We start from the raw sequence: 27,129 nt of genomic DNA on the forward strand, positions 1-27,129 counted from the left end.
CCTTAATTAAGGCCACAGCCGCTTCCTTCCAACTCCTAGGCCTTTCCTATCCCATCGTCGCCATAAGACCTATCTGTGTCGGCGCGACGTAAAGCCCCCAGCAAAAAAAAAAAAAAAAAAATTTTCCACTATAGTGTGGTTAAATACACATGGAAATTATCAGAAATTTGAAGGGATTTCTGATAATTTCCACATGATTTTACGGCTTATGAAGTCTCAAATAGAGACGAAACATGTCCCTCAACATTTTTAATGTGTTTTTAATTAAATAGTTCACTTGTAAAATGATGTTTATTGACTGGGTGGACCAAAACCTAACATTGTTTCTTAGTATTGAAAAGAAATTTGAAGGGATTTCTGATAATTTCCATGTGCATTTAACCACACTATAGTGGAATAAATTTGTATTGAATAGGTGGTATTAAAATTACTCCTTGTATAACTTTGTGATCAGAGTTTACGTACACATACATGTGGTGATGGAGGCACTCCCGTGTATGTGGGGCTTGTCTTTTCTCCACTTACCACCCCTAAATTGTTAAGGAAAATAAATAATAATCATAATCAATAATAATAATAATGACGATGTTGATTCTTGGAACATCCTTGGGATCTTTAACGTGGTGGTTTCCCGTTGCCTCCCACATCCTATGCTGTGCATGAAATAGAGTGCATCAAGTTCGAGAGTCAATGTTAGAGAGAGAACTTCTGAAGAAGGCTAAAATAAGCCAATCTTCAATCTAGAAGGTCTAGAACTCACCAAACAGCATTGCGCAGCTCGACAGTACAACAATGGGAGCAAGTGCTGTTCACTAATGATTCACAATTTGGCTGCGATCACCTGATGATAGAGAAAAGGTCTGGAGAAGACGTGCGAGAGGTAGGATCTCACCCCGAGGGGTTCTGTGATGGTGTGGACAGGAATGAATATGACTGCAAGGACAGGTTTGGTCTTTGTGGGCCACAGGAGCACACATTGGAATGTGGAGCATCTTGTGCCTTTGCTGATGATCGCACACTAATGCAGGATAATGCATGCCCACATGTTGCGAGATGTCTGCAACAGTTCATGGATGAAGCAGAGATTCAGGTTATGGTTTGGCCCAATTCAAATCCCACTGAGTATCTATAGGACCAGGTGGGAAGAATAGTCCATCAGAAGAATCCAGACACCTATGGGAGAAGACTCCTTGAGAAAACACTGCAGCAATAACAAGGAGCATGCCTCATTGGTGCAAGAGGAGGTAATACTCACTCCTGAGGATGAGAAAATAAGTGAATTAACTTCATGAACTTCCTCAAAATTGGCTTGAAGTGTAAAGGTATACATGTTACTTCTGTATCTCGCTTAATTCGATCAAATTGTTCATAAGAAATTGTTCCTTCTTATTGTCAGACACTTACAGAAATCTGTACTACAATATTTTATCATAAAATACCAGATTACTGTCATAAAAGTGGCTGAAATTTAAAATGAATCTCAGTGTTTGTAAGGAATTGAAGTGCTGAGTGTGTATTTCACCTCTCTGTAAATATTTCAATACCATGGACAATTTAACTGCCATGGTGAAATATTCTATGGAAGAGGGGCTGCGGATCAGAAAGTTTGACGGACGACTACACTGAATCAGACATGACACAATGCTGGTGCCACCATATCTGGAGTATTTCTACAATGATGACCACATGTTCCTTTACAGCCTGGGTACCCAACCAACCCGTGTCATTCCATCTCCTGAACAGCAATTGAAGTGTTGGCATATTTATGTCATTATGGCCTAATATCACAGGAAAATGGTGAAGCTTGTTGGCTGACGTAGCCTGCACCAGAATACAGTAAAACCTATCTTAACGGACACCTCTCACCGGCGGACACCCCTCATTGCCAGACGATTTTCTAGGTCCGTAATTAAATGCCATGTTGTGTATGAGTAATTTACCCTTCTTATACGGACACCCTTTATTACGGACACGGACACACCATAGCCACGAGAAACTCCAATTAAACCTCTCCTAACGGACACTTTCTTTTTCAAAAAATTCTGTATTTGTGTCCTGTACAGTATGTATTCACTTACTTTTTGCACAGCCGGTACTTACAAGAATCACAGCCACCGTAACTTTTGATCCTGGCTGTACACATTCTTGGAAGGCAACATTAAGCTACGCTATCACTTCCGGAAGTTGTGTGATCTGACATGCTCGCCAGCCCTGGAATTCGTACCTTCACTGTCAGGTTACTTTTCATTGACTCGTGAGCTTTTGATGTGTTCAATTTTACGTTAGAAAGTGTGTGTAAACATGGCTCCGAGGAAGTTTTTAACTTTAAAAGAAAAGGTAGGCATAATAGACTATCATAAACGTGAGAAGTGTGGTGTGCGTAAACTGTCCGAAGTGTTTTAAGATTGGAAAGACACAGGCAGCTGAAATTGTGAAAAAGCAAGATGAACTAGTGAAAGAATGGCATTTAAATGGCAACGAACAGCGCATTAAACTGTTTCAAAGTGGTAGTGGAGCTCTCATTGACAAGGCAACGCTAGAGTGGTTCGCTAAAATAAGCATTCAGAATGTCCCTGTCTCAGGACCAATGATACAAGCAAAAGCGTTAGAATTCGCGACAGAATTAGGTATTGGAGATTTCAAAGCCTCGAATGGCTGGCTAGAAAGATTCAGAAAGCGACACGGTATCAACTTCAGAGTGATTTGCGGAGAATCATCCAGTGTTAATATGGAGATTGTTGACAACTGGCAAGAAAAAATACCTTCAATCATAGACGGGTACGCTCCGGAAAATATTTTGAATGCCGATGAAACTGGATTATTTTTCCGTGCTTTACCCGACAAAACTCTGTGTTTCAAAGGAAATCGTTGTACTGGTGGAAAAGTTGCGAAAGAACGTCTTACTGTCTTGTTATGTGCAAGTATGAGTGGAGAACGGGAGGAGCCCCTCGTGATAGGAAAAGCTGCAAAACCAAGGTGTTTTTAAAATATGGACGTTACGAAGTTTGGCATTGAATGGAAAAGCGAATATGTAATAGACAAGAAAAATGTTCCACCGATCAATACATTTATTGTGAATGAATTATTGCACTAGTACCGGTTTCGGCCTATCTTGGCCATCATCAGCTAGCACACAAATTTACAGTCATTAGACAAAATTACAAAGACGTTACGTTAGAGCATCCGGATGTCTAATGAAAAATGGAAGTAAAATATATTGTAGTATGTTGCGTTAAAATATCTCTGATTAAAAGTGGTGATGGTCAGAATAAACTAAAACCTATTGATTAAGCATGGACATGAGTACATAAACACATTAAAATATATATGCCACATCATAAGACACTAAAAAATATAGCACATTAAACACATTAAAACATAGTATATTTTAAAAACGTCTATTAAAATTTGAGTTCATGTTGCGTTGCATTCATGCTTCAGCCATTCTCGATATTCACCTAATACCACTTAATCAACACAAGAACTACAAGAGGATTGAAGAATGAATGCAACGCAACACGAACTCAAATTTTAATAGACGTTTTAAAAATATACTATGTTTTAATGTATTTAATGTGCTATATTTTTTAGTGTCTTATGATGTGGCATATATATTTTAATGTGTTTATGTACTCATGTCCATGCTCAATCAATAGGTTTTAGTTTATTCTAACCATCACCACTTTTAATCAGAGATATTTTAACGCAACATACTGCAATATATTTTACTTCCATTTTTCATTAGACATCAGGATGCTCTAACGTAACGTCTTTGTAATTTTGTCTAATGACTGTAAATTTGTGTGCTAGCTGATGATGGCCAAGATAGGCCGAAACCGGTACTAGTGCAATAATTCATTCACAATAAATGTATTGATCAGTGGAACATTTTTCTTGTCTATTACATTGAATCCAATCAATACGGAATATGAAACTTATAAATAATAATGGAAAGTGAATAGGAAAGCATGGATGACCAGAGAAATAATGACAGAGTGGCTAGGACAATTGGACAGAAAAATGATACGCCAGGAGCGAAAAGTGTTATTATTCCTCGATAATGCAGCATCACATCCAGATACAATTAAGTTGCAAAAGTGGAGATCGTCTTTCTCCCACCAAATGTAACATCAGTTTTTCAGCCGCTTGACTAAGGAGTGATCCAGAACTTCAAGGTTATGTACAGACAGTTAGTGATGAAGCACATAGTATCAGAACTTAACGGGAATGTAGTAACCCTTCAAACACTGACAAAGGGGCTGAATGTTCTCCAAGCAATTTCATGGATAACCAATGCATGGAAAAACGTCACGGCTTCAATTCGTAACTGCTTTCTGAAAGCTGGGTTTCGCGCTAGTGGTGGACATCCTGAAATAGAATCGGATACCCTTCCTGACAGCATGGAAACAACACAAGAGTTGATTAATGCACCAGGTTACAGTGTACAAGTGAACATCTATATCGAAATTGATTCAGATATTCCAACAGAGTGTGAGAGTGGAGACACGAAAACGATTCTTCAGTCAATCCAAGGGAAGAGGGACAAAAATGAAGATTCTGACGAAAGCAGGAGTGAAGGTGATGCTAATGACGACTTTGAAGAAAGTACGGAAATGAATGTGCTGCCAATAACCTCGTATAGTGAGGCTCTCGGCATTGTTAAGCGACTGAAAGAATTTTATTATAAATAAAACGATGAAAAAGGTGTAAATTTGACCCAGGATTTAATTGCACATGGTGAAAACATCATTGCTAAACCAAAATCGACAAAACAAACGAACATTAAGAATTTTTTCAAGTGCTAATGTTTTACTGTACTGTGCTAGAGATTGCTACATCTACATACTGATTTGAAGTTTCAAAAACTCATACGTTCTTCTTAATTTTAACATGGCGAATGGTAATAGTGTACAGTGTGCTCAATAGAGGTTTCCATAGAAGTGTTTTTGTCTCTTTAATACAGTGGATCGCAGCTGCAGCAGCCCATTTATAACTTTCTCATGTGAGTACAGTGCAGTATATTGTACAATACTGTATACAGTATACAATTAAAAATACGTTTGCGAGAATTGTTAACACATACTATACATGGGTTATTGTGTTCCAACTTAGGTTTAATGGTACCGGTTTCATAACCTCTCGCGGGCGGACACCCCTTCATAACAGACATTTTTTTCGGTCCCGAAGGTGTCCGTTATAGGGAGGTTTTACTGTATTACTTAAGATGTTTCAGTAACAATGAGCCACTGATTATCCTTTTGTGACAGGAGGAAACAAAGTAACATTGCTGAGGAAGAAAAACCAAGTATAGGATTTACAGAAGATTCACCACATACTCACCCATCATCAGCCACGATGACAGAGTCCCACCACTCCATGTCTGGGATATCCTCTTCCTGCTGTTCAGCCTTGGGAGCTATCAGGGCGAGTTTTGTGGCGGAAGTGATGCCAGTCTTCTTGGCGATCTGAGAGATCTCATTCTGCAGCCTCTCCAATTGCGCCTGTAACAGACAGATGACGTGCCTTATGCAGTTTCTTTGCCATCCCCATCTCCTCCCCTAAACTGTCATTGCTCTTCTCTGAATTCTGTTTCAATTTTATACCAAGATTTAATTCCATCTGATCAAAGGATAATCAAATTTAAAGAATAAGAAGTCATGAAGCATTTTTGCATAGAAGCTTGTGACCTCACCTTTGGTAAACAAAACAACACCAATGACTAAATGCTCGAGCTCTTCCTGTTCTAATTTGTACGCACAGAAATCTAGAGCTGATAATACAAGTATACAGGGGTATGAGTGGGGGTCTTCTTACTGTAATTTGTAAGGCATAAATCAATATAATTATTATTCTAAGAGTACAGCAGCAGCTCAAAGTGTGTTGGAACACAAAGAGGAGAAACTGGACTCTCTTGTTGTAAACACGGCTATTCTAGAAGTGAAGGGATTTGATTCAAATTCAATTTCTGAGCCGGCAATAAGATTCTACCATTTTGATTGAAAGAAAGAGAAGCAGGATTCAAGCATAGAAACTACATTCCTAAGGAGCAGACGAGACAGAATATGCAATGAGGAGATACAGGAGAGCAGATAAATTACAGAGCAAGACTAAGGTGGTTTGAACACTTGATGCAAATGCAAAACAAGAGGATTCTGAATAAAACTCTTAGACAAAACGATCGTTGGAGCTCGGCAGTGGAGCAACTCAGTGATTGATTTTGGTATGTTATCCTACCCAGCATGTGTCTGGAAATAGAGAGACCGAGTCACAGCCATGTGACCGAACAGATAAACACCAGAGATGTGGACAGCAAGGGCTATACCCAGCATAAATCTTCACATTTAGTACATCAGAAGGGAGCAAGGACGTAACATTCACAAGAGATAACGCTGGAACACTGAGCGACTATCCCAATTGCCAGCTGCATCAGGGGAGAGGTTAATGCCAAGCCAAGATGGGCTCAGCATAAAACTTAACCTCTACATCCCACATTTCAATTATGGATTTTTGGATAACAGTGCATAAACTATTTCAGTAAATACAGAGAAACTTAAATACAGGAGTATCCAACTTTTCAATCTCTCTCAAATTACTGCTCTTAGTTTTGCAGAAATACAAGCGAACTGTCTGGAAGCTAAGCTGTCCTCTTACTGGGAGTCATGTACTTATATGTCAATTTGAAATTTTAATAAAAACCAAAAGGAAATTTTAACATCTGGAAATGTTGAGGCAAGCGTAGTTTGAAATATGGATAGTTTATTACATACATACATACATTATCATTATAGACTGTTATGCCTTTCAGCGTTCTCTGCAAGCCTCTGAGAATTTACTAAACGTCGCCACAATCCTCGATTTGCAACTAGTGTTGTGGCCTCATTTAGTTCTATACCTCTTATCTTTAAATCGTTAGAAACCGAGTCTAACCATCATCGTCTTGGTCTACCTCCACTTCTCTTACCCTCCATAGCAGAGTGCATTATTCTCCTAGGTAACCTATCCTCCTCAATTCGCCTCACATGACCCCACCACCGAAGCCGGTTTATGCGTACAGCTTCATCCATAGAGTTCATTCCTAAATTAGCCTTTATCTCCTCATTCAGAGTACCCTCCTGCCATTGTTCCCACCTGTTTGCTACTTTCATGTCTGTTACTTCTAACTTATGAATAAGATATCCTGAGTCCACCCAGCTTTCACTCCCGTAAAGCAAAGTTGGTCTGAAAACAGACCGATGTAAAGATAGTTTTGTCTGGGAGCTCACTTCCTTCTTGCAGAATACTGTTGATCGCAACTGCGAGCTCGCTGCATTAACTTTACGACACCTTGATTCAATCTCACTATATTACCATCCTGGGAGAACACACAACCTAAATACTTGAAATTATCGACCTGTTCTAGTTTTGTATCACCAATCTGACATTCAATTCTGTTGAATTTCTTACCTACTGACATCAATTTAGTATTGATTGAAATAATAACATTAAGTTCAATTTAGTATTCGAGAGGCTAATTTTCATACCATACTCATTGCACCTCTTTTCAAGTTCCAAGATATTAGACTGCAGGCTTTCAGCACAGTCTGCCATTAGGACCAAGTCGTCAGCATAGGCCAAACTGCTTACTACATTTCCACCTAACTGAATCCCTCCCTGCCATTTTATACCTTTCAGCAGATGATCCATGTAAACTACGAACAGCAAAGGTGAAAGATTACAGCCTTGTCTAACCCCTGTAAGTACCCTGAACCAAGAACTCATTCTACCATCAATTCTCACTGAAGCCCAATTGTCAACATAAATACCTTTGATTTATTTTAATAATCTACCCTTAATTCCATAGTCCCCCAGTATAGTGAACATCTTGTCCCTTGGTACCCTGTCGTATGCTTTCTCTAGATCTACGAAACATAAACACAACTGCCTATTCCTCTCGTAGGATTTTTCAGTTACCTGGCGCATACTGAAAATCTGATCCTGACAGCCTCTCTGTGGTCTGAAACCACACTGGTTTTCATCCAACTTCCTCTCAACGACTGATCGCACCCTCCCTGGATAGTTTATTAATTGAAAGAAAAAAAATTAGCATTATAAATGAAAATAAAACATGTACTAGCAAGGATGAAACAGCGTGTTTAAGCAATGGAACAATCAGCCAAGTAACAAGAGCTGTAAATGTTTACGGCTTACCTCACCGTTATTTGCTTATGTTCCTTCCCTTATCCTGAACATTTTAAGCTTTCTCCATACCCTACACTTACCCACATCATGACTGAAGATCTGTCAATGCTCGTGAAGCAGGAACGAGCTTGTCCTTGTCCTATTCTGTGTTCCCTTTCTTGTTTCACCTATCTATCTATATTGCTTTGTTCCTTTATAATAACATTTTCAAACAATGATATGAGTAGTCTTACAAAATCAGCGATGCTTCTCATATAAAGCTTATTTGCCGAAAGAAGTTCTTCCCAGTGGCAATATTGTAAGTATAACTTCTCTGTTTAGAAAACCTAAGGGTACAATATCTTTGACCGCTGGCTTAAGGCTAAGTAGTTTGAAATTTGGACAGTTTATTAACTGAAAGAAAAAAATGAGCACACAGCAATAGGCTCTTTTGTGAGTCATTTTTCCACTTTTGCTTGCCTCCACAACAACGTTTTGTGGCATTCATACTGAAAATGCCTTGGCTCTCCACATAAACAACATGTTCCATACCTGACAATCTATTGTATAGCACTGCACGTACGTAACCTGCAGTATTCCCTCTCCTGTAGTTTGTTGTTGCATGTTTCTTGTCCACATTTCGCTCTTGTAAATCTGTTCACTCGGACCTTTAGATGCATAATAATGTCCTTAAGTCTGACAAATGTAGTGATATGCCTAGATGGATGAAATGCTATATTCCGTCTTAAAATGGTCTAAGTTTTAGTGCCCACATTTTCATATGTCAACAGCAAACTGTAGATTCACATGCCCTTGATGTATCAACATGCTCTTTTAAAGGCTGTGACTGGGGTCTTCTGGAGAGAGCTGCTTCTCCTCGCATGCTAGTGGCATAATTTAAAATTAATTTACAATTTGATTTACTTGTACTGCACTCATTAGCTTGCAATCACACTGGGCTTCCAGGCTCTTCCTCTCCTGTCATATATACTATATAACATATTCACGAACTCCAGTTTCCATATTCAGCACAGGATAATAAGATTGAACGAACTGCGAACGAAAGTTGAGGTTGTGTTGTTACACTTCCCAAGTGGCTAGTGTAGTAAATAAGTTTTTCAATGGTTGATGCCAACGCAACATGAAGCTGACGTTGCACTTACAACAGTTCACTAAATCATGAACACCAAAACAAAAGACTGACTACCAATTTAACTTATTACTAAAGAAACTTGCAATAATAGCGCAGCAAGAACAAGGTCACAAAGCAATTCACGTTATCTTCCCCACACTGAAAGCCAAAACAGCTGCTCTGCAGTTAGCACTCCTGCCTTTCAAAAGGTACATTAATGCACAAGTATGAATTAAGAACCGAAACTTAACAGCTTCTTGAAGTGATAAGTCAAGTTATGTGTACCCCAGCCTGTGATCCCTACACAATCTCAATTTTCATACACTATTCTTCCAATCTTATGATGCTCATTTACACGGGCCTAACATCCAGCTCATCGGCCCCTAATGGTACGAAATGTAATGACAATTTAAAAGTCCAAAATCATCTACTGACCAGGATTCAAAATGTGAGTCAAATTTAAAGCAATCAGTGGATTCAACCCGCAATGCCTCACATTCCCAGAAACTATCGTAAAACAATGGTATTACTGACGAAGGGACTGCTTCTAAAGCTTAATCCTGAATCGACGATGCTTGCTGTCTAAAGGGGTACAAAATCCAGATCAGCAGCCCCTCATAATGGAACCATGGTATTTGTCATGCTGCGATACTAACCAAATGTAGCGAAGACTTGCAGTATTCCACACATTATGGTACTACTCACAGGTAATGTAATGCAGACCTATCATGTTTCTCACATTGTGGCTCCACTTACAGGCAACGCAGACGCACGATGGCGCTCATATAGTAGTACTAACCACAGGCAACACCCAGATCCTTGGTGTTTCTCACATAATGTGTTACGTAAGCCCGAGCTGTTCCGCATGTTGTGGTACTGCAAATACCATCCTGATTCACACTCTGTTGTTACGAATCACAAACCTATTGTGTACCTAACATCGTGGTACTACTCGCAAGTAAAGGCGACCCATGATTCCCTGCATGATGGTACTAATTACAAGTAGTCTCATGGTCCTAATTCGATCATCCCTTGGCCACCCCTTTTAGTCGCCTCTTACGACAGGCACAGTATACTGTGGGCGTATTCTTCGCCTGTGACCCCCACCCACAGGGGGTTCCAATCTTATTACCAAGCATATTATTTTTACCAGACTTGGACGATGGCATGATAATTAGCCCTAGAACCAGTGTCATCATTTCCGACTTAACCACTGCTTGCACTTAACACAACCTTAATTTGCATCCATGTTCATTTAATCGTTATCACACAAAATATTTATGAATATTAAAGACTCCCAGGTTATTTGAGATAGAATAACAGTCACAGTGTACCGATAACCTAAAATTGCTTTCATGTGAAGAAAATAAGTTGCAATAGAGAGAGATCCTTGGTTAGTGGATACCCCGGTAAATGTGTTGATCATTCAGACGCAAACTGAGGCTCACGGGCAAGCTGCCCATCATCAACACATACCTTCATCCTCATTCTGTCGGCCAACTGTTGGAACTTGCCTGGCTCATGGAACCGCAGCGACCTCTTGTTGCGCACAGCAGGCTTCATTCCGATGCGTGGGTCAAAGAATTGTGTCTCCGATAGGTCCTCCACTGCACGTTCCTGAAGCTGTTGACGGAACTCTTCTCGTTTCTTTGCACGGATGTTGGCCTGCAAAGAAGAAGCTGGCTAAGTTCTAAGAACAAAACAAGCACTTTACATACCATCATATCAATCACTAGTACTACAAGGACAAAAAATATGCTACTATCAATAACATATTCTCAACGGAAAATTCTGCAGTCAACAACTTGTTCAAAACCATGCTGAATGTATCAAATTCAAAAGGGGATGTCTCAACCCATGAGTGATCATATAACTCAACTCAAGCTGGACCCAATGGTTTTCTAACAGCTAGAACTAACTTAGCAGTGAATGACAGTTCATTGTTTAATAATCATTAGGGCAACCAGGGTGATAAGAAAGTATTGAAGAACTACAGTGGAATTACTCTGATATCCCATGTTGCTAAGATAGTGGAGAGGATACTGGAAAGTAGGATAAGGTTGAGGGTTGAAAATCAGATACAAGAAAATCAGTTTGGTTTCAGAAGTGGAAGGTCAACAACAGAGCCCATTTTCATTATGAGACAACTAATGGAAAAACAATGGGAATATGGGAATGATATGGTGATGACATTCATTGACATTGGAAAGGCATATGACAGTGTCCCCAGGACTAAAGTTTGGGACAGTCTGGTGCAAAAAGGAATTGGACAGGGATTAACAAAAATGAACATGGCAATGTACAAGGAATGTTGTAGTTGCGTGCAAAATTGGTTCAAAATCACTAGTGGGCTGAGACAGTGAAGTGTTCTATCGCCAATCATGTTTACAACAGTAATGGATAGAGGCATCTGTTTTTCGCAAAGCGCGAAATATTTGTGAAATATTAAAAATTCAGCTCAAAACACGAAACTCTTCATCTTTTAAGCAAAATCATGAAATTATTGACGAAATTATGTGGAATAACTCATTGATCCAAGGAGCATAATGAGAGGTGATTTAGAAAATGAAGTATCTCATCTAATAAAGCAAATTCCCCCTACGAGAACTTTTGCATGAGAATATCTTGAACCATACGCAGTGTTCAGGAATCTATCAGGTATTGTCGTGATTGCCATTCTTCTTTCCCTGAAATCAGAATATGGTAGCTGTACTAAGTAATGCTGATAATGTAATAAAATATCCAACTCCAAGCAATATGGAACTCATGGTATCTCGGATTTGCAAATTATATACTGTAAGTAGGGTAGGCTAGGCCCTCCTTGTTAAAGTGGCAGGATGAAATGTTTAAAATATTTATGCTTTGATATGTGTAATATGCGTTCTTAGCAGAAGAATAACTCTCTTTTTTCTTACATAAATGTAAAAATAAAATATGATGTGGTGTCAACTATCTTTTAGTTTAGATTTTTATTGCTGAGAAAAGGAAATAAAATTTAAACAAAATTGTTGACGAAAAAAATAGCAAAGAATTTGCAAAATTTGCAAAATTGGCCCAACATTTTCAACACAAACAGGTGCCTCTAAGTAATGGATGACATCATGAGAACAGCAAAAGCAAAATATGGAGGAAGAGAAATGAACATCATGTTATTTGCAGATGATATTGTGATTTGGGAAGAAGAGGACATGAAGGTTCAAGAACAGTTGGATGTGGTGAATGAGAAGATCGGAGAATGTGGATTGAAAATAAGTGTAGAAAAGGGTAAAACTCTTGTTATGACTGGAGGGGAGAAAGAAGGGAAAGGTCAGATTAGACAAGTTGGAAGTAGTGGAGACGTTCAAATACCTGGGGAGTGAATTAATGGAGAATGCTCCACTGGATGCTGAAATTAGTGAGAGGATTCAAGCTGGAAGCTGTTTCTATCATAGTGTATGAAACATGTTATGGGACAAAGATGCGCCAACGAAAGCAAAGGAAACTATGTACAAGAAGTATTACATACCCATAACAACTTACGGAGCAGAAACTTGGACAATGAGAAAGAAGGATGAGAGTCGAATACAGGCAGCCGAAATTAAGTTCTTGAGGAGTATGACATAGAAGAGTAGAAGAGACAAAATAAGGAATGAAAAAATCCGGGAAGAAATTGGAGTGGAAAAAATGAATGAGAAGAGCCGACTAAGATGGTTTGGGCAAATAAAGCGAATGAGTGATGAAAGAATGCCAGAAAAGGTGATGGAAATGCAAGTGCAAGGACGACGATGATTGAGATGGAAGGATACAATCCAACGCAGTATTAGAGAAAGAAACCTGGACTGGGACACAGTGTTGGAGGAGTGGTGGAGAGGAATCGTATTTGCCCCTACCCGGCTACAGCTGGATGATGAGAGCAACCAACCTCTATTTTTCCCATAAGCTACCACTAACAGTTTGGTCACAAATTCAGCATGTAAACAAAGAAAAGCTGCACCTGTCTACAAACAAGACTGCAACAAAATCAGTGTAGTAAAGGAACTCCACTGCCACTGGTAAACACAAATCACATCTCCTCTGAGACTGTGGGAATTACCCCAGAAGCATTAAATTCTCTACAGATAAGCTGACTTATCTATTCCACTATCTTAAATTTAAGAATATTTTTATCATAAAATGCCCTCACAGCCAAGCAGATAAACACAAGATGACTTCTGGTTACCTTGTAAGTGTCAAGGTGGGAAAGGGAAATATAGACAGGACTGACTTTTGTAGACAAGGATGCGATCAGGTCAGGTCATACTGCAACGTAAGATTAAGGTGATGCTAGTGAAAGACCAGAAATTGGAATATTTTACACATTTCTTCTTGTTCCTGATATCCCATCAAGCCAGAGCAATTCGACGGGATATTCTAACCATAACTACATCTTACCTTTAATGTTGGGACAAGATGAGTGAGCTGCACCTCCTTTCCCGTTACGTCAACGGTGCGACCCTCGGCATCCAAGATGAGGGGAGTAGGTTTGTCCTGGGCTACGGGCCTCATGGGGGGAAGACTGATCACTCCACTGGACAGCTTAGACTGGATCTGGGCCTAAAAAAAGGAACAAGAACATGTTCATTAAATAAATGGACACAAAAACTCTTCCCTTTCCAGATCAAGAACGAGCAGGGATGCCGACCCTCTCAACTAAAGCTCCGAAAAACAAACATCTGTCAAAAACCTCGTCTTGCCCACACTCCTTACTGGCTTGCTATTCTTGATGAAGGAAATAGCTTAGTAGTGCCCTCTTTGGAGGAACTTATTTACTACCACTAAAGAAGCAACAGCTAATTTGTTGTGCTAACTTTGCTGTGCATTACAGCAACGTATGGAACATCAACTGGTGATGTTTTCAAGATATAATTATCCCCGATTATTAAAGTATACAAGAGGTTGTTAATGTATAACATGAGACACACCGTCTTACTAATAAAAAGTCCTTATACAGTTGTTTAACTCTTGCTTAGTTATACAGTGAATAAACCCTGTATAAGCGTTTTACATTTTTCTTACTAATAAACGAGGTATACGCATTGTATTACTATACAGCACGTATACACTCGTTCCAAGGCGTAGGAATCTCTTCCTGCAGTTCAACAACGTATTTCGCACATTCACCGCCTTTATGATCGCTTCTGCTGGTTATCTACGAGCAAAACTTTCCGGAAAGTCGCACAGTAGCGCGGCATATTGATAAGGCAGTGGCAACACCAAGTGAGACAGCTGGAAATTGGCTTATACTGATATCAACATTTCTTCAGCTTGCTTGTGTAATGAACGCCAAAAAAAGAAATGGAAAGGCTTAAGAAAAGATCAATAGCTCTTAACCGGGGTAGTACGGAAAATGTAAGCAATTGTAATTGAATCGGCAAGTTGAAAAGGGTACACATTCCAAAATCCTTACTTTTCAGGAGAAAGGAAAACCTGTTTTGTAGCTAAACAAAAGGTTTGATCAAAGAAGTTTCTATTAGGCATTTATACATCATATTTCTGCGTATTCAACTACAAAGTATGGATATCATTTTACGTACGGTTTTCAAGTTATACCATTTTTTATGTCAAGGAATACGTCCCTTCTTATACTCAAATTTGAGAAAAATCTAAGACCTTTGTAGAGGCAGATAATGTATAATAAACTCGCAATTTCAAAAGTCTATTAAGCAGTAACACATTATTACACAAACATATGCCCAACCATCACTTCTTTTATAACTTATTCATTAATAATGTTATTTGTTTTACGTCCCACTAACTACTTTTTAAGGTCTTCGGAGACGCCAAGGTGCCGGAATTTAGTCCCGCACGAGTTCTTTTACGTGCCAGTAAATCTACAGACACGGGGCTGTCGTATTTGAGCACCTTCAAATACCACCGGACTGAGCCAGGATCAAACCTGCCAAGTTGGGGTTAGAAAGCCAGCGCCTTAACCGCCTGAGCCACTCAGCCCGGCCAGTTATTCATTGTCATTCCGTGAGACAATTGGAAATTGACTTATATTGATATCAACATTTCTTCAGCTTGCTTGTGAAATGAACGTCAAAAAAGAAATGGAAAAGCTAAGAAAAGATCAAAAGCTCCTAACTGGGGTAGTACGGAAAACGTAAGCAATTGTAATTGAATCGGCGAGTTGAAAAGGGTACACATTCCAAAATCCTTACTTTTCAGGAGAAAGGAAGAACTGTTTTGTACATTAAAAGGAAGGTTTGATCAAAAACGTTTCTATTAGGCATTTATACATCATATTTCTGCGTTTTCAACTACAATGTATGGAAATCATATTTCGTATGGTTTTCAAGTTATGCCATTTTTTATCTCGAGGATTATGTCCCATTTTATAGGTACTCATATTTGAGAAAGATCTTTGTAGGGGCAGATAATGTATAATAAACTCGCAATATCAAAAGTCTATTAAGCAGTAACACATTATTACACAAAAATAGGCCCAACCATAATTTCTTTTATAGTTATTCATTGTCATTCCGTCTCTTTAAAGTGTTTTACTTTACGAAGATGTCTAGCCTCCATAACCTCTGAATGGTGTATGTTTTTTTTGTTTAAAATATCGTGAAGATCATCAACGTTATTGTCCATTCTTTCAATGTGTGTTCAATGTTAAATGGATAAGTCAAATATTTCACCAGGATTATATTACTGTAGACAATAAATACCACGAAAATAAACTGCTCACTCGTTTCTTTTTCCGCTACTCACTGTTATACAACGCTTATACAAGGGTCTTGGTCTGTATAAGCAATTCAATGAATAACTATAACAGGTGTATACACAGGAGGTTTATACACGGTTTATTAGTAACGAATTTTACATAAACGGTGTATAAACCTTGTATAAAAGTTATACACCGTTTATTAGTAAGCCGGAAAGAGTATAGTCCAGTGTTTACACAACATTACAATTACATTAAACTTCACAAATGTTTTTAAATGTTTATTAAATATGTTTAATGTTTTTAGGTTATAATTTTCAATTCCAGGTGAGTGAAACAGAAATAACCTAAATAACGAATAGGAGAAAAGTTGGAGCAACGGTCAGTTGTACACTAGATATAGATTCTAATCTCCATGAATCAAAAGATGGAGATCATTCCTTTGTAGGCAGCGAATATTCACCGAGAATCAAAGAGTAAATTAAGAAGGCGAACACCTGCCTGGTAAAGTGATCAAGGTTTTGGTGAATGGAGCGATGGTCAGTTGTATGTGTAGAAAAGGAAACTTTCTTAATACAATGACATGCCCAACACGAGCTCTCCATAACAATATTCTAATAATGCTATAATGTTATTTGCTTTATGTCCACCTAACTACTTCTATGGTTTTCAGAGGCGCCGAGGTGCCTGAATTTAGTCCCGCGCGAGTTCTTCTACGTGCCCATAAATCTACCAACACAAGCCTGACGTATTTCAGCACCTTCAAAAACCACCGGACTGAGCCAGGATCAAACCTACCAAGTTGAGGTCAGAAGGCCAGCGCCTCAACCGTCTGAGCCACTCAGCCCAGCAACAATATACTACATTTTTAAGACAGAAAGTGTCTAATCTCTCCTACGTATTGTTAATGCATAAAGAACTTCATAATAAAGCAAAACAGCTCTTTGCAGCTAAAGTTATTCCCACACTAACTTACAACTTGTATGGTGTTACCAGGTGTCAAAAGTGATGTCCTCCACTTTGGTGTACAAATCAGTACAAGAGTTATTCTGTTGGCAACACACAGCTATGAAGAACCCCAGAAGCGCAATACTGGGGGACAACTCTGCACGGCCCAAAGAGACGTGTGCTTGCTCGTTTCTCTGGGCATGTTGTTCAACAGAGCAGCAGAAGATTGCTCCCTGTGCGAGCAATTTGCACAAAGAACAGGACTGAATACTGCAAATTACTTCTTACCTGGAGGTGTGCGATCTTCCTGGCTTTATCAGGATCTCCGTGGTGGACCACAGAAGCCAGCGCTGGAGGCGGAGCAGCGTTAAGGACGGCTGATCTTGAGTGCGTAGTCTCCTCGTTCCGATACAACGTGTTACGGGTGGGAGGAGTCTCGTCCACGCGCAGGGCGTTCAGAGCTCGCTTACGTTCCTCGATCATCTTCTGGGCGTTTGCCATCATCTCCCTGATCTAGAAAAAAGATGAACACCTTTAGCACTAGCATAATGCCCCAGTACTTCACAACGGTGCTATGATAATTATATATCATACCTGGATGGCCGTTAGTTGCCCGGGGCTAGGATTACCAGGTGGAGGGATGGTAGGAGTCGAGTCCGAGTCAACAGTGCTGAGCTTCAGCTTCGACTTCTTAGACTCTCGCTCCTCCTGCTTGTAAACCTCCGACTCATGGTGCCTCTTCCTCGACTGTCGTTGAGAGGACTTCACCTCGTCGGCCATGTCGAATATCCGTTCCGTAAGACGAGCGGCCTTCTTCTCGTCCAATAGGGATGCCAACTTATCTGAAAGCAAACGCAATCTACTTCAACAATATGGAGCATTCTTACTTGAAAATCACTGCCAAAATACAATGACGAGAAAGTTGAAGAGAAGGGTCAATGTGTCGGGAACCTCAAAGTCTCCGTAGTGGTAAGCAATTTATGTACAACTTATTATAGGAATACTTTATATTTAATATCCTTTCAAATATAATTGGTGTTAAGGCAGAATTTTGACCAGAAAACAGGCTGTTAAATCTATCAAGATTTCAGATTCAAGTACTTTGAAAAGCCAACTCGAACTTCAAACACTCACTTGGTATGTACACTACAAGTATTCAACCTCTTTAGGAGTTTACTAGTGAATTGCTTCAGTGAGATGGCTAGCGTAGGAAGAGGCTGAAGGCGTTATTTTCGATCGGTGAAATTAAATTGTGATTACCTAATAGGAACTTAATCTTTGGTATATACAAGTCTAAGCAAGAATCTCCCTTCTGATAAAGGTCTGACGAAATGCACAGTAAATGGCTGGAGTGATAGCACTTCCTTGGCAAATATGTCTTTAGAAAGTTCAAAGGAGGCCATTTAACCCTTTAAAACCCATGATTTCAATTAGAAAATTATAATGACTTTGTTTAACCTCTTAATATACAGATTATTTAGAGAATGGTGCTTTTTTAAATGTGATTTTTCATTGCCAAAATTTAATACATATTGAAGTAAAGTCACACAGTAGCAATAAAAGTACCGTTTACTAACTTAACAATGAAATATAAGCAGAGGTGAAATCTCTTGCTTTTAATTCACATGTGAAATAAATAAAGACAAAACATTTCAGCACTTAACAGTCATAATGACAACACATATTGAAAAAGAAAGGCAATGCTGTACAAAATGCTAATTCGCACTCCTTGCACACATATCCATTATTCTCCCTAGGACCGTTTTAATGAGCGCACCGCCCTGCTGTTTTTACAGGCCGCCTGGTTAGTAACATAATATCAATATACATTTGAGTCATTGGGCGCTCCAAATTAAAACATAAATACTGTGAAAATGTTTATTTAAATGATAAATCTTCATTACAGTCAGCATAATTGCATCAACTACATCGGAGTTTATATGTTTAGCTTGACTCACACGTAGTGTCATGCGCGAGTGGTGGATGGAATCACATCTGAGCACTTAACTCCACATGACGCGACAAACCTGTATAGCATTCCAGAACAACCAAGTGGTAAGCCCCAGTGTTTCATGATTATGAATGAGCAGTAGAACACTAAAAGTTCAAAATACTCTGTTACATCTTGTTTGAGTGCAATTTTGCAGTAAATATTTCGCCGTGTGATATTGTTAATGCCCTCTGCGGATCAGTGGTAGAATGTCGGCCTCCAGATCCCAAGATAGCGCGTTCAAACCCGGCCGAGGTGGACGGATTTTTGGAGGGCAAAACAAATTCCATGTCGTAAGATGTCAGCATGCGGAAGATCTCCGGTTAATACATTTGGCATTTACCCGACAATATTCACTAAAACGCAGTCACAGACGCCGAGAGATTCGGTCTACTCTGCCGTCTAGTAGGACTAGGAAAATAGAACGTTGAAATTGACGATCAAGCAGCCATGTACAGTGCTTGCACACGGTAGCTGAGTCCATATGATGATGATGATGATTATTATTATTATTATTATTATTATTATTATTATTATTGCCCTGAAGGGAATAATTTTGAAATGTTATCATATTCATATTTTACGCAGTATTCCCCGCCCGGCTGACGAACATTTCCGGGGAGAACACTGCGTATCTACTAACTCATGTTGCTCTCCATTTTCAAACACAGAAATACTCTTCGAGAGCAATAAACAAAAACAGGCGACCAAAATCAGCAAGTCAAGTTACAGACATCCCCTGGCGATTCAGCAAGAGATGTCTACTACTGGTGAAAATAAGAACCTAAAGGAAAGATTAGGAAACAGCAAGAAATAAGTATACAGTAGAACCTCGATCCATCATTCCCGGAACTGCCGTATTCCTGTATGCATAATTCAATTTATTTAGTCCCAAAAATGTTCCATATAAACTAATGTTAAATGTCCCCACATCAATTGTTCCTCGAACTATCGGTTTTTCACATCGATCGTCAAAAACTTACTAGTCCTCGGCCACAATGTTCCCGCATTGATCGTTTATGAGAAAAATATTCGCAAACGTTCGTTTGAATTCAAAGCAGCAATCTGTTACGCGACAATGTATGCGCTACGAGTGATTAGGAATTTCTAGGCTTGAGCAAGATTCATGTAGGCTGGATTGCAGTGCGTAGATTATTACCGTGCAACTACACTATATAGGCCTAACCATGCCTACAAGCCTCCTGGAGCCAAGCTGTCATTGTGCTGTTTTGTTTCATACTGAGTGGACCTGTGTTGTGTCTTGGCTGTGTGCAGCGATTACAATTCTATCTATCATTTGTAATTACATTGTTTTTCACATTTCAGTTCCTGTGTGTTATTGTTATTCATGACATGTCACGTCCTGTAAAAAAAGTAAGAATTCTGGAAGAATGACTGTTGAATCAAATCCGTTCAAAAAACTAGTAGATAAATGTCTTGGTTTAGCATCTTTAACTTTAAACTTCATACTTGCTAACAAGAATAAGAGAGCAAAATGATAAATGTGACAGTTCAAGTAAAAACAGAAAAACCAGGAGAGAAATCTACATTCGCTCAGCTGGAGAATATCTTTATCACTTCGTAACAGCAAGCAAAGTCTTCCAATATCCCTATAGATGAAACCATATATGACGGGAGAAAGCCAAGAAGATAGCTACAAGATCGAAAATTGATAATTTTACTGCTTCGAGTGCATGGATCACTCGATTTAAAGTGCAACATGGACTAGTCTTCAAGAACATTACCTGAGAAAGTGCTTCTGTGGACAGGGAAGCTAAAGAGCTGTGGATCGAGAGACTGCCTTTGCTACTGGAGGGGTACGAGCCGCATGACATATATAACACGGACGAGACTGGACTTTTTTTTACAGTGTCTTCCGGACAGAACACTGGTGCTGAAGGGTGAATCTTGCCGTGGGAGGAAAAGTTCAAAAGAAAGACTAACCGTTCTGCTGTGTGTGAACAGTGATGACAGTGATAAGAGAGTGCCAATCATAGTGGGAAAGTTAACACCAAGTTGTTTCAAGAACACGAAAAAACTACCTGTGACGTATCATGCAAACAAAAAAGCATGGATGACCACTGAAATATTTTCACAATTTTTAAGGTCATTTGATGCCTACATGGGTGCACAAGGAAGAAAAGTCATGCTCTTTAGGGATAATTGTGCTACTTGTCGACAGGACATGTCATTTCTTCGCAATGTGAAAGTTGTGCATTTCCCCCAAAATTGTATCAGTATGTTGCAGCCTTTTGATCTTGGGGTAATAAAATGCTTCAAGCAACTATACCATAAGCGCCTAGTGCAAACTGTTGTGTGCATGCTGGATGCCGGAAAAGAAATGAGCAAGAAAATCAATTTACTACAAGCAATTCATTTCATAGAAGCAGCTTAACAGCAGGTGTCAGCTATGCACAGCGGAAATAGACTCCGCTCAAAATCTCTGTGCTAATGGTGAAGATAGTGATGATGATAATGACTTTAATAGTAATAATAATGTTATTTGCTTTATGTCCCACGAAATACATTTTACGGTTTTCAAAGATGCTGAGGTACTGGAATTTAGTCCCACAGGAGTTGTTTTACGTACCAGTAAATCTACCAACACGAGGCTGACGTATCTGAGCACGGACTGAGCCAGGATCGAACCCGCCAAGTTGGCGTCATAAGATCAGTGCCTCAACCGTCTGAGCCACTCAGCCCGGTGATGCCTTTAATGAAGACTGGGAACAATTAAAGTGATGCTGTCTCCATTGATTTTGAAGACTATGTGCTGATCAATTCTCATGCAGCTTCATGTGGAGTGGAAACAATTGAAGAGCTGTGTGATGATGGCGCGGAGGAGACGAGTGATGAAGGGGAAGAAAACGATCGTGAGCCCGAAGTCGTCCCGAGTTTTGCCAAAGAGCATGCCACCTTAGCCAAGCTGAAATCCTTTATGTACTCGCACGATATCAGTAATCATGAAGAAGAGAACATTACACAAGTAGAGAGGGCTCTGTTTCATCTGAAATGCAAAGCTTTGACGTAACAAAAACAATTAATGACCTTTTAACTAAAAGGAGCAAGTAATAAAATGGCAGAGATATGAAATTACACCACTATTTTCTTATGTTTACTTTCATTGACCTGTCTCAGTGTTATCCTTGGCTTTGACAAAATGAAAGCGACTGAAGTATGAGCGATGCTAGTAATACCATTACTTATGCAGCCAGTCTCTGTTATGAATGATGTGAAAATGTTGCTCACAGGATAGGATGGTACATGCATTTCAGTGGGCTTGGCAGACTGATGTGTAATAGGAACGGCTGGCTCGGTGAGGAAAGCAACGGGAAACCACCCCACTCCTCATTTCCCTAGTACGCTTCTTCAGTGATGCCTAGGCCATGTTGAGGATGCAACCAGCCTTAGGGCTGAGGACTGAACATACGCACAACAAGATTGATACACATTAAAATTAGCACCCTGCAGCATTAATAACTCGAAGCAATATCAAATATTACCTGCCACCTGTTTTGATATATTATTAGGCCTATTTGACACATAAATGAAATTAAAATATTATGCTTATACATAATAACCATTATCACAGTGTTCTGTTAAATAACTAGGCCAGTAATAGCGTTGATATTGTTGCCATGAAAAGAAAATCAAATGCTGTAAGTTTTGTTTGTACATTTCAATTAAATTATAACAATCCACAAATTTCAAGAGTTTCTTCCGTCAATGCCCACCAGTATAAACACCGAATGAACGTTTGTTTTTAAATTTAACAACTGCAATTATTTTAAGTCTATTCTAAAAATTGACAAAATATTCCAAACACCGCTATTAAAGAAAGCCTTTGTATTGGTGCATCCCTTCGTCCTCGCAAGATACCGAACATTGCCCCCTGTCCTCTCTACAATGCGCAAATTACGGTTCGTCAGCTAGGAGCCTACTTCATCCTCACGATTACAATTTAAATGTCCATAATTAAGTGATCTATTTTTCACAAATTGTTTAAACAATTCATGGATGGTGAATTGAGAACGTACACCACGTTTCTAACAGAGTCGCATGTACAGTAATGAATGAAACAACTGAGCGAGTTGAGAGTCACGCAGCTGTGAGCTTGCCTTTGGGAGATGGTGGGTTTAATTTCCACCATAGGCAGCCGTAAAGATGGCTTTCCATGGTTTCCCCATTTTCACACCAGGCAAATGCTGGGATGTACCTTAACAAAACGCCCAATACCTTTCTAATCCTAGCCCTTTCCCGTGCTTCCGTCGCCGAAAACCTTCTGACATGTTAGTGCGACATTAAACAAATAGGAAAACAAAGTAGAACAAAGCGAAGTCTACAAACTTTCTATTTCAATACTAATAATGAAAAATGACACATTCTTTGAAATAGCGTTTGTATTTCACTAAAAATGCACATTATGGCGCAATATCCACTTATAGCAGTAATTTGCAATAAGAAAAATGACCTTAGCGGTTTTCAATTATTATGCGATGTAAAGAAAAGCGAAAAGAAACGCCGGAAAAATTATGCTTATTATTTCCATTGCGTATATCGTGGTTGCAATATTTCGATGCCTCTGGGGGGTTTACATAAAGATGATATGTCCAAATACAGTAACCGTATTTTATTATTTTGCTTTCCCCCAATTTTTTATGTTACCCGCATTTATCATTTTCCCGCATCCATCGTAATTTTCCCTCTTCCACTTGAAAAGCGATGCATCAAGGGTTTACTGTATTCGGGCTTTATATTATGTACTGTTGGAAATTTCTGTGAATAAGATAAAAGAATCACTGAGGGAGGCAGGTGTAGGGCCTATGTGAACAGAGAGCAAGTTTGAAGGACACAGGAGACAGGAATAAATACAGGTCTCCCTCAATCAATGCACACAGGATATGATGGAAAACGGATGAGCAAATGTTTTAACAGGAAGGAAAATGAGGGCTAAGGTGTCGGTGAGGAGTCCGGCTCCACGTTTATCTTTCGCCCAAGGGGTCCCCAGATTTTAACCTTCATTCGTTAATTCTGATGGCTCAGGGGCTGGGTGTGTGTGCTGTTTTCATCATTAGAATTCATCATCGGTTGGGCCTCATCCTCACAGACTTGCAAGGTCGCCTATACGGCGTCAACTCAAAAGACCTGCACCGCACACATCTGTCTAAGGAGCACATGGAACAATTAATTAGCAATAGTCTTATAGTTCTCATGATCCTCTCAAAACCTCTATCGTGTTTCTAGCACACATGTGCTTTTGGGTTTCAACTTTCTTGCCATCAGTTCCTTGTCAGAAGCACGTCAATATCAACATCTGTGAGATCCTTTTCAGTGTCTAGTAGCCAGCACACTTCAGTTTGTTGGGTTCTATTGATGATGAAGATTTTCTTGGTCAATCCCAAGTCATGCTTGTCCATAATATTTCACAGCTCTTTCCCCCGAGACTGAAGTGAAGCATTCAGTCAGAGAATACAGTTCTTCCGAGCTTTTGAGCAACCAGATACTATTTTGGACCTTGGGTCTAGATATTTTCCTCAGTGCCTTCACTTTCTCATCTTCGATGTTGATGGTTACTGATGATGTCTCAATCAAGCAGACTGCTTCCGAGACTGGTGGGTAGTGAAGGAGTATTGCTATGGTGGAAAGCAATTTCTTCTTGTAAATATTCCAGGGCTTTAGGCTATATGTAATTTCTCTGCAAGGGTTTTGTTGGCTATTCTTTTGTTGCCAGTGTTCTCGCTAACTTTGCCCGAGTACTCAAAGTGATTAATCTGCGTAATGTTGGTGTGCTTGGTGACCCCAGGTTCAGGCTCATGGGATCCATGTACTGCATTTTGTCAAAAGAGATTTGGAAGATGATTTTCATGGTGATCCTATGAAGCTCGTTGATAGCATGAGTGGCTCAGTTACTGCTAGATTCTCGGTGAAAAAAGGGCATTTAAAGTTGATATGCTTACGTTTTGTTCTCAAATTTATTTGTGGTATTTCTTTCTCTCACGTTTTAACAATCTTGTTTAATACCAGGCTGAACACATGTGGGGACAACCCAGCACCTTGTCTTACTCTTGTTCTATTTTCAAAAGGTTTGAAGATTTCATCCATGAATTTCTCTTTAGATATTGTGTCTGTCAAAGTCTGTTGGATTAATGATTTTTTTTATTTGTTTTACGACGCATCAACACAGATAAGTCAAATGGTGACAATAGGATAGGAAAGGACTAGGAGCGAGAAGGAAATATCTGTGGCCTTAATTAAGGTAAAGACCAGCATTTCCTAGTGTGAAAATGGGGAAACCATGAAAAACCATCTTCACTGCTGCCGACAGTGTGGTTCAAACCCACTATCTCCCAAATGCAAGCCAACAGCTATGTGACCCAAACCACGTGGCCACCCCCTCTGCAACGTTTTTATTATTATTAAATAAGTTTCCCCGCCTTGGCACTCCCATCATCATGAACAAAACTTAAAGATATAGCAGATCTAGAGAGAGGGTTCTACTTCACACCAAGACTAGTAAGTAAAACATCTTAAGATGCTACCAAAAAAAAAAAAAAAAAAGCCAAAGATACTTACTTGTAGTTTTCTTGCGATCATATCCAGAGGTGAGACAGTTCATGGCTGCCGTCACTAATGTTGGCTCGCTGAAGCCAAGAAACTTCTGAACTGTTTTATCCACATACGGCTTGATCTCCTCGATATCCTTCTTCGAAAGGTACGACGTCATGGCTGGCAATTTTCTGTTAACAATGAAGAAATATCATGTATAAAATATGCAAGATAAAATACAGGACAACTCACTCTTCTGTGAGAAATACATGATGATCTCAGGAATATTATGATTATACAAGTGAACACACTTCAGAACAGCAATGTTAATGCCACTTTGAGTCTTGTAAACATGAAGCTCCACACTTCACTTTGTGTACACCTTTAGGGTACACCATAATGCTACAGCCCTGATGGCACTGGCCTACAAGCAGCCACTGCTCATCCCGAGAGGTGACGCATGGCCGAGAGGACCTCGAATCAGCCTTCAGGTCCCTGACATGGCTGGGGCTTCCAGGCATACTTCCCCAAGATTGTGGGGCCAGCAGCTGCATACAAAGAAATGTAAAACATGAAGCTCATTTCAACGAAAAGGAACATATCAGCAACTTGTGCCCACACACCTATACAATGCGTTGCCAATGATGTACGAGCAACAGAAATCTAATTGAAACACATTTCTATGATAGCAGTGGTTTTCAAGAGACTTCAAGTGGAGAAGTGAGGCTTGAGAAATAGCAGCTTTGGACTGAAATAACAAGAGCCGAACTCTACAATCTACACGTGCCACAGATGCTGCTATTTATTCCATTCATCCAGGATCCGCTTACTGCAGAGCAGTCTAGACTTCACACACGGTTATTACATATCACAATGGAAGAGTGATGATAGAGGTAGAAAAAAAGATCAGTTATTCCATGCCACAAGATTACCCCGGATTGCAAAAGACAGGTTAAAGATACGTCACAATTGACTAAACTGGCTTGTCAATAATTGGTGCGCACGAAGCGTGGCAGCACAGTTAACTGCTGCGAAACGGCGAATAGGCCCCTCACGCTATAAACAAAAAATGGTGAAACTTCAACATAACCAGTGCCTGGATGGCTCAGTTGGCAACAGTTGATAGGAAGTAACTAAGATGCTACCAATAATCTGAGCTGCAGTGGAACACCAGCATGCAGAGGAGATAAACAATAATTTCTACCTTTGAGATGACTACAATTTTACATATGTCAAGTTGTTACGCTTCTCAGAGAATAAGGGGAGTGTCCAGCTTCGTGTATAATAAAAATAAAAATGAATATCTTCAGAAGTAAGATTGTTGGCAGTTTTTTTCTACAAGTAGAGAAACTCAAGTTTTTATTTGGCATACCTAATACACCTTGTATTCACTAGATTGCGTGCCAAAAGCCTAAATTCAATTCCAAACCTCTCCACAGGGCAGTGTTCTCCCTAGGACATGTAACATACGTGCTAATTAGATAATATTAACACATATTTGAGTGATTGGGTGCTCCAAATGAAAACGTAAATAGTGTAAAACTAAAAATGACCAAAAATATGGATTCTAATTGAGATAGCTGAATAAAATTCAGGTAACTCACTCGTCTGTTTTTTACTGTAAAACTGTTCATTTAAATGATAAGTCTTCATTATTGTCAGCAATTACAT

General features: G+C 39.4%; 1 protein-coding gene across 4 annotated transcripts in view; it reads right to left on the reverse strand.

The window, feature by feature from the left end:
* Prp3 (pre-mRNA processing factor 3) overlaps positions 1 to 27,129 on the reverse strand; it is a 139,748-nt gene that overhangs the window by 106,567 nt on the left and 6,052 nt on the right. For 3 of the 4 annotated variants that reach the window (XM_067156483.2, XM_067156481.2, XM_067156484.2), the window contains exons 2-7: positions 25,486 to 25,649; positions 17,517 to 17,764; positions 17,211 to 17,435; positions 13,700 to 13,861; positions 10,766 to 10,954; positions 5,341 to 5,501 (exon numbers count right to left, since the gene is read on the reverse strand). In XM_067156483.2, coding sequence (XP_067012584.1) covers positions 5,341 to 5,501; positions 10,766 to 10,954; positions 13,700 to 13,861; positions 17,211 to 17,435; positions 17,517 to 17,764; positions 25,486 to 25,636 — 1,136 coding nt within the window. In that variant the 5' untranslated portion in view covers positions 25,637 to 25,649. Of the gene's footprint in view, positions 1 to 5,340; positions 5,502 to 10,765; positions 10,955 to 13,699; positions 13,862 to 17,210; positions 17,436 to 17,516; positions 17,782 to 25,485; positions 25,650 to 27,129 lie in introns of those variants that run through there. The other variant, XM_067156485.2, reaches the window with a different exon arrangement.

This window comes from Anabrus simplex, chromosome 12 (assembly GCF_040414725.1).
Source record: "Anabrus simplex isolate iqAnaSimp1 chromosome 12, ASM4041472v1, whole genome shotgun sequence".
In the NCBI taxonomy this organism is placed as follows: domain Eukaryota; kingdom Metazoa; phylum Arthropoda; class Insecta; order Orthoptera; family Tettigoniidae; genus Anabrus; species Anabrus simplex.